The sequence below is a fragment of the Myxocyprinus asiaticus genome, chromosome 41, assembly GCF_019703515.2.
Source record: "Myxocyprinus asiaticus isolate MX2 ecotype Aquarium Trade chromosome 41, UBuf_Myxa_2, whole genome shotgun sequence".
Lineage (NCBI taxonomy): Eukaryota > Metazoa > Chordata > Actinopteri > Cypriniformes > Catostomidae > Myxocyprinus > Myxocyprinus asiaticus.
In genome coordinates, this window is record NC_059384.1 from 12,091,395 (window position 1) to 12,111,532 (window position 20,138).

Below are 20,138 nucleotides of genomic sequence, written 5' to 3' on the forward strand. Positions count from 1 at the left end.
ACGGATAGTGTTCACGCAACATAATTTTTACTGCTTTCTCAATTTACTTAATTAAATTGAGTTAATCCAACACAGTTCTTTAGCATTTGGTCTCAACATAATTTCACTGTGTACAATTCAACTATGTTTACTTAATCCAATTGTGTTGGGACTATGTGAAAAAGATTTGTTGCATCAAAGTATTTCTGAAATGGGACAGGGGATTTACATTTCCCAGCATGGTTTGCATAAGATCTGGATTGGGAGAGTAAATTTTGAAATTAAGTGTTATTTAAATGTATTTCTACACAAAATGAAAGAAGTAAGAGACTTGTTAGTATTTTAATGTTCTGTTATGTTGGGATTTAGAGATGTTTCTGTCATGGTGGATATTTTTTCGGAGGTTACCATTGTGGAGAAGAGTGATGCTAATGGTTAGGTTGAGGATGGGTCGAGGATGGGTGATTTATAACATTGTACAATGTGTAAATTGTTATTGTCATGAAGCAAAGACTGAAGGATCATCAGCATACAGATTGATTGAGAATCAATAAACCCTCAACAGTACCATCCTTATCATATTGAACAAAAATATATTTATTATGTGCTAATGAGTACTGTTGCTAGTTAGAAGCAGGCTGTTAAATTGAGTGGAGTAATTTGGAAAGATCTGATTTAAGTGAGGTTAACTCAATTCCTTTGGGTTTATGCAACACAAAACATTTAAGTAGAGCCTACATTTTAATTTCATATTAAGGAAACTTGTTTTCATTATGTGGAACCAATGTCCATAATTGAATTATGTAAAACCAATTAATTTTTTTTTCAGTGAAAGAAGAAAATGCAAATGGATGTATGAAGGTATTATTACACAACATCTAAACAGAAAGTTAATTAAAAATGCTAAAACAATATATACTGAGGTGAACTGTGGGACATGAAGATTATGTCCATTCACAATATCTTGTATCAAAAATGGAAAACAAAACTTTTTCCAAAGGAAATCCAGTATTTTGCCTTCAGGCTACATTGTAAATAATCTAAAACCCCTCATAATGTTGGTAGTAGTAAAAGTTATAGTATATAAATGGATACAAGCTGGAGAGTGTTTGTAAACACCTCTTCCCAAGGTGTTGCCTTCACAGTTTGTTGTGAAATGTGAAAGTGTCATTGGCATAATTCCCCTACTTCTGTGAAAGTAAACATGGTTTATATTAAACTAAGGCCAAAGGATGAATAAGCAAGTCACTTAATTTACTTAAATTACTTGTAATTAATAAAAACATTTAGGTATTTTCAGTGACTAGTTTATAATACGAAATAAATAAATTTTATTTGCTGCATTTCTTATTAATCGTCAATCAGGCTATTAACAAATAGCCCATCCCAGGGAACAACCTGGGCTCTTAAAAACGTTTCTACACCCTTAACCACGGTTTACAATTATAAGCCTCTCGCATGTTAGCCCTAGATTGTGTTAAACAAACTTCCTACTCTTGTCATTGTTGCTATGGGTATGATTGGTTGGCGGTTTCTTCAGGCAATCAGCAATTGGATAGTTAAGAAGTCGCTCAAATTGCCGCACCAATCATAACAAAGAGTGATCAGGCCGAGGGTGGGACTTGTCGAAATGCGGGTAACGCCCCCAGATCGCGAGACAGACTTCCTCCGTTCTAAATCACGCCGTCTAGCCGTGGCTCTCTAAAAAGGCAGCCCGTTCGGGTGACGTAGGTTGTTGGGTTGTGGATTGACGTTGCGAGTCTATCAGCATGAAGTACGCACGGCTGTTGAGAGTTTGAGGGTTACGGGCGCTCGGTCTGTCGGTCGGTGAACTCTGAGTAGGAATCCCGTGATTTAGAATATAAGTATTTCACGCGCTCTCCTTATCTTCTCTCCAAAGAATCGAGGAATTTACATTTTATTTTTAAAGGTAAGCTTGAATATGCTGGGTTGCCCCCCCGCTTTAAATTATATACAACTGGAGCTCTTATTTTCTATTTGTTCATTTCATATTTGAAATAGTTATTCTTATTCTGTCAGTTTTTGATTGTATTGTTATGATTTCATATCTCGTGCCACTACTCTACGTGCCTCCTTTAGAGTATTATCGCATTGTTTTCGTCTCTTTTGACTGCTTCAGTGCTATTTTACATATGACATGTTCATAGATTGCTTTTAGAGACTGTCCACAAGCTGTACATGCGTTTTGAGAATCTACAGTAATCAGCTGGGATTGTAGGGTAAAATAATAAATGTATGTTTCTTTCATGTAACATCGCGTTAGTCATATTTCGCTGGGGAGAACCCAAATATTTTGAATACCTCCGAATTCAGGTTAAATCTTCTCGAGGTATTGCCTTCACAGTTTGTTGTGAAATGTGAAAGTGTCATTGGTGTGGGAACATATGGGGGGTAGTCCCGCAGAGGTCTTTGGCAGGACTGAAAGTCATTACCAAGGTATAGGGGGCAGGGGCGGAGTTCTGACCGTGAGTAAAATCTGTGGGAGGGAAGAGGGGCGTGGCCTCTGGCTGTGAGTAATCGGACATGTGGGAGAGAGGTGGAAAGTCTGTCACTTGCAGCCACAACACATTACAGATATGATTCATTTCACTGTGACAAGATTGCGCTATCGCTGACGAAACACCAACCTGGCCGGCCTCTTAAACAATGAGACTAATAGCATTAACCTTCCTAGAAACAAAGAGTTTTTAATATTAAATTCATATTAAAACCATTCATGAAAATAATTGTTAAGAATTAGGATTTCCAAGGCTTTTAGATACCTTGCTTAAAAACCCTCAGTTAAAACCATCCTAAGATGGTTAATTAGTTGATTTAAGTTGGTCTCCCTGCCTGATTAGGCTAAACAGTGTCTAAAAACTCTCTAAAACCTGCCAACTAACCTGCTTGACCATGTTGAGGGACCAATTAACTTTTTTGGTTTAATTTGTTTTTTGATTTTTTTTCAGCAGGGTTTTCTAATTTAGTGCTAGCACTAAGCACAACACTATGCCATAAGTCCTACACACTAAGTCAATGGGCATGGCCAGGAAGTTTTGGTATTTTCGTACAATCGTGCTCTAAGTCTAGGCACATGTGGGTTTGGTGAAATTGTGCTCGCAAAGCGCTAATGGGCTGGGTCAAGTACAACTTATGAGGTTCTTCTCCTATTAAATAGTGCATTCCCTGTCAAGCACCAGCGATAGAAACAAAAACAGCCTATTCATAAGAAGTTGATAGTGTAATTGGACTGTATGCAATGAATTAGAAGAATAGAAATATGGACTTGCATTCTTTTGTGCATTTACTGCATCCATGTTGACAGTGACATGCTCCTTTTATACATATGAAAAATGTGGTTCTCATCAGGATTTGGATTTACGCTCCGTTAAATTATTGAGAATGCAAGTTATTATTAATAATTTTCATCTACTGACTCACAAATCATGGCTAGAATTAACAGTGATTGTATCGGAACGCACTTTACTTCTACCGGTCAATTTAGATTTTGAAAAATTTAATTCATATATTGAAATACGAAAAAATTAAACCAAAAATATTTCTAAATTCAAATTACACTTCAAATGAAAAGAAAATATAATCAAAATAATTAAGTGGTAAAAAAAAAATCATACCAAGTCCAAACATTTTACTCTTTCCAAATTCTTCCCCCGCCCTACATTGCAGTGACTTAAAAATCACTCTACGCTGGCACAAAAATTGCACTTAGAGTTATCACGAAAATTGGATAAGACGTTGCGCACAGTCATAGCGTGTACTGCAGCGGGTTATACACTAATGAAAATAGAGCCCTTTATGTTAATGTCTTGAGAGTGAGAGCAAATATTTCAGGTGTTTTTTATGTTGGGGAATAAATAGGATCTTCTATGTAGTTAAAGTTACTGTGAGTGCTAATAATACTGTGTTCCCAATACAAACCAATTGTTTGACAATGGTGAATCGACAACATTTGGGCTTTTTATATTAAATCAAGCTATGACACTTGTTCTGACTTTTCACAGAGTCACCTGAGAAGTGTCGTTGACTCCTACACCATGATCCACATTTAAGATCCCTGCATTCCTGAGACTTCCTCTGTGCATCTGAAGACCTCTTACCAATATCCATAAACAGCATTATGGCAACCACTGAGAATAACCGCCAAGGCCTTCCCAAGGACCAGGCCCTTCTTAAAGTCCCAATAAAGAGGTTGATGAGAGGCAATGGTGTAGACGGTACACCCATAAAGAAACGTGTGATGGCTGCTTTAAATCTTTCCTGTAAAAAAATCCCAGAAACCTCTCTCGGCTCCAACGGTGCTTGTGAGTATCAGGTCTCCAAGGCAATGAATGCGATGGAGCCCAATCCGGATCTCAGCCCTGGTTTGAAACACACCCTAGCACAGTTCTCTCTGAGCAGCCAGTGTTCTCTTGGCGGTCCAGCTGCATTTTCTGGTCATCACGGTCAGCATAAGTTGGCACCCCCTCTGGCCCAGGGAGGTGTGGCAGGGGGGCCCCTTCTAGTCCCTCCTGACAGCTCCACAGATCTTGGCCTCTGCAGTCTGGAGGGTGAGTCCATCTCTTGCTTCTCTGTGGGAGGCGAACTGCGACTTTGTCTGCCCCAGTTGCTGAACACCATTCTCCGGGACTTCTCCTTGCAACAGATCAACTCAGTGTGTGACCAGCTGTATTTGTACTGTTCCCGTTGTGATACCACACAGTTGCATATCCTCAAAGTGCTGGGCGTCCTTCCTCCAGGAACTCCATCCTGTGGCCTCATCACATTGACTGATGCCCAGCGCCTTTGCAACACATTGCTCCATCCAGGTGAGGATCTCTCTCTTGAGTCGCACAAGGGTTATGGTGCTGGGGAGGAGAAAGAGAAAGATTCAGAGGAATCTGGAGGATTTTGGGTGGAACACCAATGTCTAGGGAAGTGTCAAGGCCTGTTTGTTCCCCAGCTTTACTCCAGCCCGGATGCACCCTGTATCCGTTGCTCCCAGTGCCGAAAACTCTTCTGCCCAGAGCGGTTTGTCATGCACTCCCACCGACAGCCAGACAAACGCACATGCCACTGGGGCTTTGACTCAGCCAAATGGGCCTGCTATCTACAGCTAGCACACAGATACCTGGGAACAGCAGATGAAGAGAAGCTGCAGCAGACTCTGGAGGATATGAAGGCGAAATACCGGCAGGAGAAGAGGGAGCCACATCAGGTAAGCATCTCTAACTGTATATTTATTAGGAAGCAGTAGTTAACTGAGAATATGAATGCAGAAAGTATTATGTTATTGCCACAATCTTCTACTTGTGTTAAGATTTAACACTATATAGAGCTGTTCAGCTTGTAGTCCAAAAACCCGGAAGATTTTTCGCCATGGGTTTTTATAATGGGGTTTTTGAACTTATGAGAAAAATAAGGCCTGTGGTCAATATTACTTGATGATACGTGGACATTTTGTTCTACAAAATAAATTACACACCGTGGATGGCAGCCGCGAGGATTCTGTGACAGCGCATCCCTCCTCCCTCCCAGGTTTCGGCACCACTGTAATAGTTCAAGGATGGGCAAGGAGAAAGCGGGAACTGGCTGAACAGTAAACATAAACTTTAATGATTTAAATGAACTTAACAACATAAAACATAAGGACACAGACACACATGCAACGCGGTGTGTGCATCTCTCTCTCTCTCGAACCGGCGTCTCCAGCTGCCCCTTATCTCGCTCTCCCGCTGATTCAGTTCCGGCTGTGCTCCATCACAGCCCGGCCATGCCCTCCTCCTCATAGCAATATTTATCAAACATATCCTACCTTTTCTGCCATTACATTCCCTTGCACTATCTGTATTTAACAGATTTGTATTTGTACATGCATATATATATATATATCACACACACACACACACACACACACACACACACTACCGGTCAAAAGATTTGAAACACTTACTCATTCTTTGTTATAATTTTTTTTTTTCTTCACGTTTTAGAATAATAGTAAAGTCATCAAAACTATGGAATAACATAAATGGAACTATGGGAATTATGTTGTGACTAAAAAAATCAAACAAAATAAATAAAAACTGTGTTATATTATTGCATCTTCAAAGTAGTCACCCTTTGCCTAGAATTTGCATGTACTCTTGACATTTTCTCAACCAACTTCTTGAGGTATCACTCTGGGATGCTTTTAAACAGTATTGAAGGAGTTCCCATCTATGTTGGGCACTTATTGGCTGCTTTTCTTTGTTATTTGGTCAAAGTCATCAATTTCAAAAAAAATTTTTTTTTTTTAATTACATTTTAGTTTTATAATGAAATAAATTAACATGGTGGCACTATTATATTTTTGTCTACAAAACTAATTTCAAACATTTAAGCATACACCTTCAGATCAAAAGATTTTTAAGATCATGAGAAACATTTCAGTCGTGTTTCAAAACCTTTGACCGGTGTGTGTGTGTGTGTGTGTGTGTATATATATATATATATATATATACAGTTGAAGTCAGAAGTTTACATACACTTAGGTTGAAGTCATTAAAACTCATTTTTTAACCACTCCACAGATTTAATATTAGCAAACTACAGTTTTGGCAAGTCGTTTAGGACATCTACAGGTGCATCTCAATAAATTAGAATGTCGTGGAAAAGTTCATTTATTTCAGTAATTCAACTCAAATTGTGAAACTCGTGTATTAAATAAATTCAATGCACACAGACTGAAGTAGTTTAAGTCTTTGGTTCTTTTAATTGTGATGATTTTGGCTCACATTTAACAAAAACCCACCAATTCACTATCTCAAAAAATTAGAATACATCATAAGACCAATAAAAAAAACATTTTTAGTGAATTGTTGGCCTTCTGGAAAGTATGTTCATTTACTGTATATGTACTCAATACTTGGTAGGGGCTCCTTTTGCTTTAATTACTGCCTCAGTTCGGTGGGCATGGAGGTGATCAGTTTGTGGCACTGCTGAGGTGGTATGGAAGCCCAGGTTTCTTTGACAGTGGCCTTCAGCTCATCTGCATTTTTTGGTCTCTTGTTTCTCATTTTCCTCTTGACAATACCCCATAGATTCTCTATGGGGTTCAGGTCTGGTGAGTTTGCCAGCCAGTCAAGCACACCAACACCATGGTCATTTAACCAACTTTTGGTGTTTTTGGCAGTGTGGGCAGGTGCCAAATCCTGCTGGAAAATGAAATCAGCATCTTTAAAAAGCTGGTCAGCAGAAGGAAGCATGAAGTGCTCCAAAATGTCTTGGTAAACGGGTGCAGTGACTTTGGTTTTCAAAAAACACAATGGACCAACACCAGCAGATGACATTGCAACCCAAATCATCACAGACTGTGGAAACTTAACACTGGACTTCAAGCAGCTTGGGCTATGAGCTTCTCCACCCTTCCTCCAGACTCTAGGACCTTGGTTTCCAAATGAAATACAAAACTTGCTCTCATCTGAAAAGAGGACTTTGGACCACTGGGCAACAGTCCAGTTCTTCTTCTCCTTAGCCCAGGTAAGATACCTCTGACATTGTCTGTGGTTCAGGAGTGGCTTAACAAGAGGAATACGACAACTGTAGCCAAATTCCTTAACACGTCTGTGTGTGGTGGCTCTTGATGCCTTGACCCCAGCCTCAGTCCATTCCTTGTGAAGTTCACCCAAATTCTTGAATCGATTTTGCTTGACAATCCTCATAAGGCTGCGGTTCTCTCGGTTGTGCATCTTTTTCTTCCACACTTTTTCCTTCCACTCAACTTTCTGTTAACATGCTTGGATACAGCACTCTGTGAACAGCCAGCTTGAATGTTTGTGGCTTACCCTCCTTGTGAAGGGTGTTAATGATTGTCTTCTGGACAACTGTCAGATCAGCAGTCTTCCCCATGATTGTGTAGCCTAGTGAACCAAACTGAGAGACCATTTTGAAGGCTCAGGAAACCTTTGCAGGTGTTTTGAGTTGATTAGCTGATTGGCATGTCACCATATTCTAATTTTTTGAGATAGTGAATTGGTGGGTTTTTGTTAAATGTGAGCCAAAATCATCACAATTAAAAGAACCAAAGACTTAAACTACTTCAGTCTGTGTGCATTGAATTTATTTAATAAACGAGTTTCACAATTTGAGTTGAATTACTGAAATAAATGAACTTTTCCACGACATTCTAATTTATTGAGATGCACCTGTACTTTGTGCATGACACGAGTAATTTTTCCAACAGTTGTTTAGAGACAGATTGTTTCACTTTTAATTGACTATATCACAATTCCAGTGGGTTCCAGAACATTTACATACACTAAGTTAACTGTACCTTTAAGCAGCTTGAAAAATTCCAGAAAATGATGTCAAGCTTTTAGACAGTTAGTCAATTAGCTTCTGATAGGAGGTGTACTGAATTGGAGGTGTACCTGTGGATGTATTTTAAGGCCTACCTTCAAACTCGGTTGCTTGACATCATGGGAAAATCAAAAGAAAATCAGCCAAAGCCTCAGAAAAAAAAATGTGGACCTCCACAAGTCTGGTTCATCCTTGAAAGCAATTTCCAAATGACTGAAGGTACCATGTTCATCTGTACCATCAATAGTATGCAAATATAAACACAATGGGACCATGCAGCCATCATACCGCTCAGGAAGGATTCGTATTCTGTCTCCTAGAGATGAATGTAGTTTGGTGTGAAAAGTGCAAATCAATCCCAGAACAACAGCAAAGGACCTTGTGAAGATACTGAAAGATACAGGTAGACAAGTATCTATATCCACAGTAAAACGAGTCCTGTATCGAATAACCTGAAAGGCTGCTCAGCAAGGAAGAATCCACTGCTCCAAAACCACCATAAAAAAGCCAGACTACAGTTTGCAAGTGCACATGGGATCAAAGATCTTATTTTTTGGAGAAATGTCCTTTGGTCATAATGATCATCGTTATGTTTGGAGGAAAAAGGGTGAGGCTTGCAAGCCGAAGAACACCATCCAACCATGAAGCATGGGGGTGGCAGCATCATGTTGTGGGGGTGCTTTGCTGCAGGAGGGACTGGTGCACTTCACAAAATAGATGGCATCATGAGGAAGGAAAATTATGTGGATATATTGAAGCAACATCTCAAGACATCAGCCAGGAAGTTAAAGCTCGGTCGCAAATGGGTCTTCCAAATGGACAATGACCCCAAGCATACCTCCAAAGTTGTGGCAAAATGGCTTAAGGACAACAAAGTCAAGGTATTGGAGTGGCCATCACAAAGCCCTTACATCAATCTGATAGAAAATTTGTGGGCAGAGCTGAAAAAGCGTGTGCGAGCAAGGAGGCCTACAAACCTGACTCAGTTACACCAGTTTTGTCTGGAGGAATGGGCCAAAATTCCAGCAATTTATTGTGAGAAGCTTGTGGAAGGCTACCCAAAACATTTGACCCAGGTTAAACAATTTAAAGGCAATGCATCAAATACTAACAAAGTGTATGTAAACTTCTGACCCACTGGGAATGTGATGAAAGAAATAAAAGCTGAAATAAATCATTCTCTCTACTATTACTCTGACATTTCACATTCTTAAAATAAAGTAGTGATCATAACTGACCTAAGACAGGGAATGTTTTCTACGATTAAATGTCAGGAATTGTGAAAAACTGAGTTTAAATGTATTTGGCTAAGGTGTATGTAAACTTCTGACTTCAACTATATATATATATATATATATATATATATATATATATATATATATATATATATATATATATATATATATATATATATATATATTCATCTTATTGTGTATTTCTATATATACTTATATTTTCTACTCGCTTTTTATTTTTATTCAATTTTTTTAATATCTCTTTCTTGTTGTTGTATTGTTTGTGCACTGGAAGCTTCCGTCACCAAGACAAATTCCTTGTATGTGGCATACTTGGCAATAAAGCTCATTCTGATTCTGATCTGATTCTGATTATAAAAACTCATAGGAAAATCCTGAGGGAACCCATGGCGAATTAGACTTACGGGTTCGCCAACAAATTGATGTCACAGCTGAACAGCTCTATTATCTGTATTTTTAGCAATATATTTTGTAGTACAAGTATTGTATTAATGGGTCCAATTGCATTTATCAGATTTGCTACATTATTCACAGTTCAGAGTTTGTTCACTTTTACTTACAGTGTGAATCTTGCAAAAACATATCTAGGTTATTTATCACCCAATAAAAAAAAAAAAAAAAAAAGAAGTTTTTTCATAAAGAAAATTAAAGGGATAGTTCACCCAAAAATGAAAATTCTCTCATCATTAACTCACCCTAATGCCATCCCAGATGTGTATAATTTTATTTCTTCTGCTGAACACAAACTAAGATTTTTAGAATATTTCAGCTCTGTAGGTCCATACAATGCAAGTGAATGGTGACCAGACATTTGAAGCTCCAAAAATCACATCAAGGCAGCATAAAACTAATCCATATTACACCAGTGATTTAATATAAGTCTTCCTAAGCGATATGATAGGTGTGGGTGAGAAAAAGATTAATATTTATGTGATTTAAAAAAAAAAAAAAAAAATATATATATATATATATATATATATCTCTTTATAGAGATTATAACCTAACAATTAATCACATAATTACAGTAATGGGAACACATTTTCTTTGTATTACTGTAATGAAAATATTGTTACACTGCATGTCTTAAAATAATAGTTCACCCCAAAATAAAAATACTCCTTATGGTGTCTCAACTCGTTTTTAATTCCTTTCTTCTGTAGAACACAAATAAAAATATTTTCAAGGATATACTGTATATACTCCAAAAAGGACATAAAGGCAGCTTAAAGGTAATCCATACGACTCAAGTGGTCTTCTGAAGTATTACGAGTAGCGGGCTGTGCATTATAAGTCCAGGCCTTCAGTGTGATTTATGCCATTAAGAAAACATAGTTTCACAATGAATAAGACACCCTATGCCTTTGGGCATCATACATTATGTCACGGCTAACTAGTAATACCAACTGACATTTTAAAAACACGTCCACGCACTAAAGCCAGAACTTGAAATGACACTTAATGCTCACGCAAGCCTAATTTGAGGCTTGTCTCCCGAAAAGACATTCAAAAATCATAGTTTTTCATATGAATCTACCAAGGAGGTCTAGAATACCTGGAAAAATCTAATAATATTTGCGATTTAAATGTTGCTTGCAATACATTTTGTTTCGTCAGGGTACACGGTTATGCTGCGTTCCATTCAAGTTGGATGTGGGATATTCCTACTTGATATCTCAACCATAAATGCATTCCATTCCCCGATATTCAGAACTGCAACGCTCCCGTTAGCTTAGCAGGGGTTTGACTATCATTAGAGATGTCTCCTAGCAATCCAACTGATAAACAATGCTGCAGCGCTAGCATTTGTGCTTCAGGTGTACAATTATCAAAAGAGATTATAATGTTTTATATACCTGTTTCTGCAGGCATTTGTTAAACAAGCTTTAATATCATGTAATGTGGAAACAAACTCATTTATCGATATTTCTTAGTAAAGTGAATGTTTTCACTTACTTTATATCTCCTTGAGTGTCGACATGTTTGTGTGACATCATGCCCCTGTATTTCGGCAAAATCGGAGTTAAGAATTTCTGCACGAGCCTACAATTTGTAATTCTGACTTCAAGATGCATTCATTGCACTTTTCTAAGTAGGAAGTTGTAAAATCCGAGTTGAATGGAACGCAGCACTACTTTTCAAAACTTGATCCAACACTGAATGCTCCAGCAGCCTAATTTACAAACGTACTAATTTAAACTCCTGATGTTGCTATAACAATGCAAAAAGCACTTACCAATTTACTTGAAGTGAAAATCAGTCCTCCTTTCCTGTTTAATAAATTAAGCAATTACATGGTCATGCAGAACATCTCGTGTTTTTAAATCCATAAGGATCTCTTTCTCAGTGGTGATGACAGCCGACTCCTCAGACAGCTTGATCTTACGCTTTTTGCTCTTGAATTACGTACATCACTTAAAGCGTGATTGAGTCACTCAAGGCCAGCTAGAAGGCCTCGACCGGGACAAATAAATCAATCTAATTGGCTGATGAATCTGACAATTTGACTTTAGTTGCCCATTCATTTGCAGTGTTGAGGGATTCTGAAGAAATTCTGAAGGCCTGAGGTGGTGGAGCTCAAACTCACATGCTGCTTCAGGCATGCAATTTGTGAAACAGTTGTAACACTTTGCTTGTAAGCATCAAGGGATAAATTTTGACTGGATAAACTTTAGTTTTTCTCTATTTGTTTGTAGATTAATTAAGAGTGGAAAGCGATTAAAAATACATTGGCAGAAAGGTGATTGAGAATGAAAGGATGAAACATATTTATTTATTTGGCATGTTAGGCCAGCAGAGAAGGCTTTGCTGGCCCTGAGAATTCGCCACTGGGTTTTGGTTGAGAAACAGACCAATATGTAACTCATTTTTCATTGTAAATCTTGGCATCTGCAGTCTCCTTGGCGTGTTCATGAGAGAAGCTGGATTACACTTCCTTGCGCTTGAGGCATGTGCAGATATTTACATATACCCTTGAAAATATCTCTGTTAGTGTTCCACAGAAGAAAGAAAGTCGTACGAGTTTAAGAATGATAATTTTTGGGTGAACTATTCCTTTAATGGTTTTAAAAGTTGGCTTTATTTTCTTTAAGATAAATATTATTTGAAGATTTAAAATGATTTTATCTGTCTTTCGATTTTGGGGTGAAATATTTCGGATTTTCACTATAAGCAAGTTGTCATAAGACAGAGAGAGCCAGAGCATTGCATAAGAGGCAACATTTGTCATGGTACTCACATTTTTGTAAAAGGTTTGAGTGGAAAGTAAACAGTAAATCTAATGTTGGGTCAGCTGAATCCAGCTCTCATGCTGCACCAGATGTTTCCCTCCAAAGGAAATGGCTGAACGTGGTTCAAACTGGGTCACTAGACTCTCAAACTCCTAGAGTCTGTACAAACAGTGGGATCCATGGCAACAGGGGAGAGAAACAGAGGGGAGAGTGAGCGGGAGGGACGAGAAAAAAAGAGATGAGGAAAGAATGATCAAAAAGGAAAAAAAGTGAAAGAGAATAGCTGGGACATTCTGTTACATGTGCCTGCTGAGTATTGCTCCCCCCTTTGCAGGCCTAGCATTAACCCTGCAGGAACTCTGTTCCAACCAGTCAGAATGCAGACTTCAGGCCCCAGCCTCCCTCTTAGCCAATGAATGTTCAGAGCATTCAGTGAATTCCCATCTCATTGTATAATGCTTGGCGAAAAACTCAACAACATCCCCAGCAACCGCTGTTCTCAGAAAACCCCTCTCTCTGGTTGCAGACGAGATTTTCTGTTTGACAGAAACATTCAATATGCAATATACAAGATATGTCTGTGTGAACTTGACCAAAAATAGCTTTTGAGCAAATAAGTCTATCTATCTATCTATCTATCTATCTATCTATCTATCTATCTGTCTGTCTGTCTGTCTGTCTGTCTGTCTGTCTTTCGCACTTCTGCTTGACTCACCTTTTTAATTATTGATATATATTTTTACTATAGAGATAATACATAGATTTCTATTTGTCCTCTGTAAAGTCACAATTCTTGAATAAGTATGCAGCCAAATATACAGAAACACCCTTTCATGTGCACTTCAGTTACAAGGTTAAAGGAATATTCCAGGTTCAACACAAGTTAAGCTTGTATAATTTCAACTCGTCCTTCCTTTTCTTTAAAAAAAAAATAAAAAATCTAGGTTACAGTGTGACACTTACAATGGAAGTGAATGGGGCCAATTAGTAAATGTTAAATACTTACTGTTTCAAAATGGCGTAAACTCTAAACGACCGTAAAAATGACATAAACAACATTATAGCTCAAATAATAATAAAAAAGTAATACTTTTAAAAAGAAGAATTAATGTAAGTGCTTTTATAAAATTATAAGCTTCACATTTCTGCCTTAAAACCCTCCAAAAATGGTCCCCATTCACTTCCATTGTAAGTGCTTCATTAAGCTCGATTTTTGCTTCTTTTTTTTTAAAGAAAAGGAACACAAGTAAACATTATGCCACAAATTCTGTCAATGGAGTTGACTTGTATTGAACCCAAAATATTCCTTTAAGGCAAGGTCAAGGCTAAATGATTAAGTTCACGGGCCGATCTGGTGTATTAGCTATTCCACGAGGTCACCAATTCCTGATGTCATTATTGTAGTGCATTAGGAGTGTCTGTCCTGCTTATGTTGTAAATAGCTGCGTAGATTAGAGTCCTCGTGCATTGAGCCCCACGTGATGGCCCCCAGACAGCCCACTCCTCCCCCACCCCGAGTTGTCTGGAGTTTACGCACATGACTTCACATGTAAATGTATGAAAGCTTTTGTGTGTGTGTGTGTGTGTGTGTGTGTGTGTGTGTGTGTGTTTTAAATAAACCTGCAATGCCTGTTTTGTTTCTAGGGGACATAAACAAAACCATTCTTAACTCCAGTATATAGTTACAATCATATGCTTAGAAAGGCTCTAATTCCATAAAAGAATCAAGTAAAGCTCTTTAACGAAGAATCGTTTCAAGAACGTGCTCTGAAACCACAGCGGAGGGACTTTTGAGTATGTGTGAATTGTTACGCTATGATCATGAAGGAAATTTTTGTCTCTGCACCGTGTGGGTGTGTGGTTTGTTTTTATAGGTTCACACTGCTACTGGCGCAGCATGTGTGGCGTGCGAGCTGGCCGGTGAGGCTTTATAATGGGTCAGATGGCTGATTTACATTAAAGCAGCTTACCTTACTGACTGCTGATAGAAGACGCATCCCTATTTGCTGCATTCAAATGCAGGTTCTTGTCTGTATTAGGGAGTGGAACACAGTCTAGACATTCAGGCCTATTAAAACATGTCAGAATGAGAGTGTGTTAATCCAGGATCAGCTTTCAACGCATTCACAAGGATAGAAAAGTCTATTCCGAGTTTAAGCCTACCTTATTGATAATAGAATGAATCATAAGAGCTAACTTTGTCTTTGCACACTCAGGAGGCTGTCTAGCATGTGAAGGGATTAGATTTATGTTCTCAAAGTGAGAAACCGATAAAGAGTAATCTGCATTAACACATAATGGGTTAATCAGTCACGCTTTGTTTGAAAAACTGGGCTAACGAGTTCTTTTAATCTGTCTCTTGCAGGGAGAATCATCACCTGATTTTGTATTTGACTCCCATTTAATTGCCAGTCTGAAGGAGGACCCCGATCATGATGACTTGATGTGGCAAAGGTTCTTTTCTTTCACAAAAATCTCTTTAAAAGTAACTCACAAAGAACACATTTGGTTCATATTTCACCCCACCAAATAAATAAATAAATGTAATACAATAGTAATAAAATTATTATTATTAATAATAATACAGTTGAAGTCAGAAATTTACATACACCTTAGCCAAATACATTTAAACTCAGTTTTTCACAATTCCTGACAGTTAATTGTAGAAAACATTCCCTGTCTTAGGTCAGTTAGGATCACTAATTTATTTTAAGAATGTGAAATGTCAGAATAATAGTAGAGAGAATGATTTATTTCAGCTTTTATTTCTTTCATCACATTCCCAGTGGATCAGAAGTTTACATACACTTTGTTAGTATTTGGTAGCATTGCCTTTAAATTGTTTAACTTAAATGTTTTGGGTAGGCTTCCACAAGCTTCTCACAATAAGCTGTTGGAATTTTGGCCCATTCCTCCAGACAGAACTGGTGTAACTGGGTCAGGTTTGTAGGCCTCCTTGCTCGCACACACTTTTTCAGTTCTGCCCACACATTTTCTGTCAGATTGAGGTAAGGGCTTTGTGATGGCCACTCCAATACCTTGACTTTGTTGTCCTTAAGACATTTTGCCACAACTTTGGAGGTATGCTTGGGGCCATTGTCCATTTGGAAGACTTATTTGCGACCGAGCTTTAACTTCCTGGCTGATGTCTTGAGATGTTGATTCAATACATCCACATAATTTTCCTTCCTCATGATGCCATCTATTTTGTGAAGTGCACCAGTCCCTCCTGCAGCAAAGCACCCCCACAACATGATGCTGCCACCCCCATGCTTCACGGTTGGGATGGTGTTCTTCAGCTTGCAAGCCTCACCCTTTTTCCTCCAAACATAACGATGGTCATTATAGCCAAACAGTTAAATTTTTGTTTCATCAGACCAGAGGACATTATTTATATATATATATATATATATATATATATATATATATATATATCACACACACACACAATTTCACAATGCAAAAATATTAATGGTCCTAAAGTAAGCCTCCTGTCTTTATACCAATATAATTTATTTATTTCCTTTGGTTTTGGGGTGCAATTTGACCTACAGGCTTACATTTTGCCCTTTTAAATATCTTGTAGCTTTATTGGAGTTACACATTCAGATCTATATGTTTATAATATTAATCTTATTTGCTATTAATTTAACATTTTTATGCAATTGTTAGAACATTTAAAAAAAAAAAGAAAAAAGTCACAATTATGCACTTACGTAATTCTTCCAATAGTAGCAGTTGTAGTACACAAAACTAACTTCCATTTTTTTTCCTTCTCCCCAGTTGGTACCAGTGCATGCCTGACAAGCTGGCAGGTAACTGCTTGGCACAACACCCTGGGTGTGTGCCTGAAAAGGAAATGGGGTCTCCAAGAATAGAGATGCTGGGCGGTCCAGCCAAACATGGAGACTCTCAGAGTAACAAGAGACAGGATGTAGACAACTCTTACACTAAGACGCCCATCTTTTCAGGTTTGTTGGTTTGCATCCACCATCAGTGACATTGCACAGATGAATGTACAGTACATGTTTCTTAATGAAAGATCCCTTTACTGAATGTGTTTTTACAGGGCAGAAAATGGCATGTCACACAAATTCAGATGATGGCAGTCCAGACTGTAAGCGGTCTGTTGGTGTTAATGCAGAGCACAGTCAGGAAGGCATGGTGATGGAACTCCTTCAGATGTACAGTGCTCAACATGAGAAACTTCAGTCAACGCTATGCAGACAGAAACAGCTTGAAAAGGTTTTTACCCCAACAAGCCCGTGTCCAAAACCTAGTGAGCTGCCTGCCTTAAAATGTAGCTGCCTATACAGGCAGTAGACAGCAAGGCAGGTCACTAGGTTTTGGAACAAAGCTATAGTGTCTGTATTAACATCTCCTTTTCCATTAACGGTATGTGCTTTTAAGTGAATATCTGATGTCTCTTTGTACCCCTTTTCTCCCTGTTACTAAAAAACAGGAGCTGCAGGCTCTGCATCAAGGGGAAGCCATAGACCGACGTGACCAGAGAACGGAGACGGTGCAGACTGAGCATGCTCAGAGGCTGGGAGAGGTCCAGCAGGAACAGAGAAAGCTGAAGTCTCGACTCAACCAGCTGAGGCAGCAAGGCTGCAGATGCAAAGAGCTGGGTACTGAGCAACACCAAGAAACCATATATGCCAAACAGGTATCAACCAGTCATGCACACCAAAATCATTTGAAGCTAGCATCCATCTGTCCTGATAAAAGAACTATATTTCCAGTCCAAGTCCATGGATTATCATCCTCCTTTGTACTATTTTTGTTTTTTACAAAAAGGGATGTTAGGATGGTCACAATCTGTTTTGGGTTGTGTTATTTAAGTGCTTCCCTGTAGCTGACCAATTACCTCATGCACATTTGTAGTTATCAGAACTGCGTCAGAGACTGGACCGCGCTGAGGAAGACCGCGAGGAGCTGCAGGAGGAGTTACGCAGGGAGAGGGATGCCAGAGAGAGGCTGGAGCGTACCATCTCTGAGCTCAAACAACAGATGAGGGAGCCTGCCCCCCCTGCTTCAGTGGACAGTCCCATGTCTTCAGCCTCTAGTGACACATTTATGTCCCTGACGCCTTAAGAGTGATCTACGGATCAGTCTCCAATGTGCAACCTGAATTCTGTGCTTATCTGAATTTTTCAGAATTCCTGAAGTCTGTGATCATGAGTTTTTTGGAATGGTGTCGTTTTATTGCAGTTCTATGGAAAAATTAAGGGGCCGTCGTGAGTAAATGGTTTTATTCTGTGAATTAGTTGAAAAAGAGTAACTCTCGGGTTGAATCTAATTTTTTGAGACACGTGAATATGAATTGTTGGAGTTTTGATACAAATGTAGTGGACATTATGCAAACCACTAATCCTGCTAGTGTACAATCAACACTATTTTGGTTTATCAGTGCAAGGACAACTAATGATTTTCTGAAAATGTAACATTTTTATTTAATCACAACTGATATATTGTTTTTAAAGGTATTTGTTGTTTATGGATAAATGTTATGTGAATAATCTTATGTCAAATAACACATATTTAACATTATTTTTGTCATATACATTTATATTTTATGCAGACTATGCTCAGTAAGAATGTACAATATATATGCATGTGTACTTTCAAAAATATGTATGTATATATAATGTTTACACTGTGGTATACATTTAAAAGTTCAAATACTGTATATAACAGAAAATGTTTTCTGAGACATTTCCAGTGAATTTTACCTCCTTTAATGACCACCAAAATAGTTTCTCTCATTTTTAAATCATCAAAATTTTTAAACTTTAAAAGTGATTAGTATCAAGTATAGGAAATGGTCTTATCCCTGTACTTTACATTCTATAAAACATCTAGACAAACAAGGTCTACTTGTTTCACTTTTAATTGACTAAATCACAATTCCAGTGGGTCAGAAGTTTACATACACTAAGTGAACTGTACCTTTAAGCAGCTTGGAAAATTCCAGAAAATGATGTCAAGCCTTTAGGCAAATAGTCAATTAGCTTCTGATAGTCTAATTGGAGGTGTACCTGTGGATGTATTTTAAGGCCTAACCTCAAACTACATGTCTCTTTGCTTGACATCATGGAAAAATCAAAAGAAATCAGCCAAGATTGTGGACCTCCACAAGTCTGGTTCATCCTTGGGAGCAATTTCCAAACACCTGAAGGACCCACGTTCACCTGTACAAACAATAGTACACAAGTATAAACACCATGGGACCATGCAGCCATCATACCGCTCAGGAAGGTGACACATTCTGTCTCCTAGAGATGAATGTAGTTTGGTGTGACAAGTGCAAATCAATCCCAGAACAACAGCAAAGGACCTTGTGAAGATGCTGGAGGAAACAGGTAGACAAGTATCTATATCCACAGTAAAACGAGTCCTATATTGACATAATCTGAAAGGCTGCTCAGCAAGGAAGAAGCCACTGTACCAAAACTGCCATAAAAAAGCCAGACTACAGTTTTCAAGTGCACATGGGGACAAAGATCTTATTTTTCGCAAGGAGGCCTACAAACCTGACCCAGTTACACCAGTTCTGTCTGGAGGAATGGGCCAAAATTCCAGCAACTTATTGTGAGAAGCTTGTGGAAGGCTACCCAAAGCGTTTGACCCAAGTTAAACAATTTAAAGGCAATGCATCAAATACTAACAAAGTGTATGTAAACTTCTAATCCACTGGGAATGTGATGAAAGAAATAAAAGCTGAAATAAATCATTCTCTCTACTATTATTCTGACATTTCACATTCTTAAAATAAAGTAGTGATCCTAACTGACCTAAGACAGGGAATGTTTTCTACAATTAACTGTCAGGAATTGTGAAAAACTACGTTTAAATGTATTTGGCTAAGTTGTATGTAAACTTCTGACTTCAACTGCATATATATATATACACACACACAAGCATAATACAAGTTGTGTATTTGCAGCTTGTTTATTGTGTATAGGAGTGGATAGATGGAGTAGTCAGTTGATAAATACCTCTGTGCTGCTGATATGACGTTTCTTCTAATGGTTTTCTTTATTCCTTTATTTCTTTTCCCAGATGACTAAAAAGATGCGTGTGAGATTGAGGCAATAAACATATAAAATATACATATAAATGAAAATACAGATATGCTTAGTATTATTCCCTAATCTTTAAGCCAAACATTATTATTTTACAATAATGTTCTCACATAATTATTATTATTGTTATTTATTATCTATCATCTTTGCAAGTGCCATCTTGTGTGTTTGTGTGTGTGTGTGTGTGTGTGTTGTATAACATGACAGTTTTTGTCCTACCTCCACCTGTGATCGGGACACTTTGTATCACC

The 20,138-nt window shown here is 38.1% G+C and overlaps 1 protein-coding gene across 1 annotated transcript; it reads left to right on the forward strand.

Annotated features, from left to right (window-relative positions):
* Positions 1-1,693: 1,693 nt before the first annotated feature.
* Positions 1,694-19,928, forward strand: skilb (SKI-like proto-oncogene b). Its single transcript, XM_051682134.1, has 7 exons — positions 1,694-1,909; positions 4,002-5,194; positions 15,165-15,253; positions 16,583-16,770; positions 16,869-17,044; positions 17,262-17,468; positions 17,687-19,928. The coding sequence occupies exons 2-7, from the start codon at positions 4,118-4,120 to the stop codon at positions 17,894-17,896; spliced, it is 1,947 nt and encodes a 648-aa protein (XP_051538094.1). The 5' UTR covers positions 1,694-1,909; positions 4,002-4,117; the 3' UTR covers positions 17,897-19,928.
* Positions 19,929-20,138: the final 210 nt, after the last annotated feature.

What these genes read in the sequence shown, in the direction of transcription:
- skilb (XM_051682134.1), top strand. Translation starts at nt 4,118, where the DNA reads ATGGCAACCACTGAGAATAACCGCCAAGGCCTTCCCAAGGACCAGGCC. An exon ending in TAAGACGCCCATCTTTTCAG is followed by an intron (nt 16,771 to 16,868) that starts GTTTGTTGGTTT and finishes GTGTTTTTACAG; the next exon opens with GGCAGAAAATGGCATGTCAC. An exon ending in AAACCATATATGCCAAACAG is followed by an intron (nt 17,469 to 17,686) that starts GTATCAACCAGT and finishes GCACATTTGTAG; the next exon opens with TTATCAGAACTGCGTCAGAG.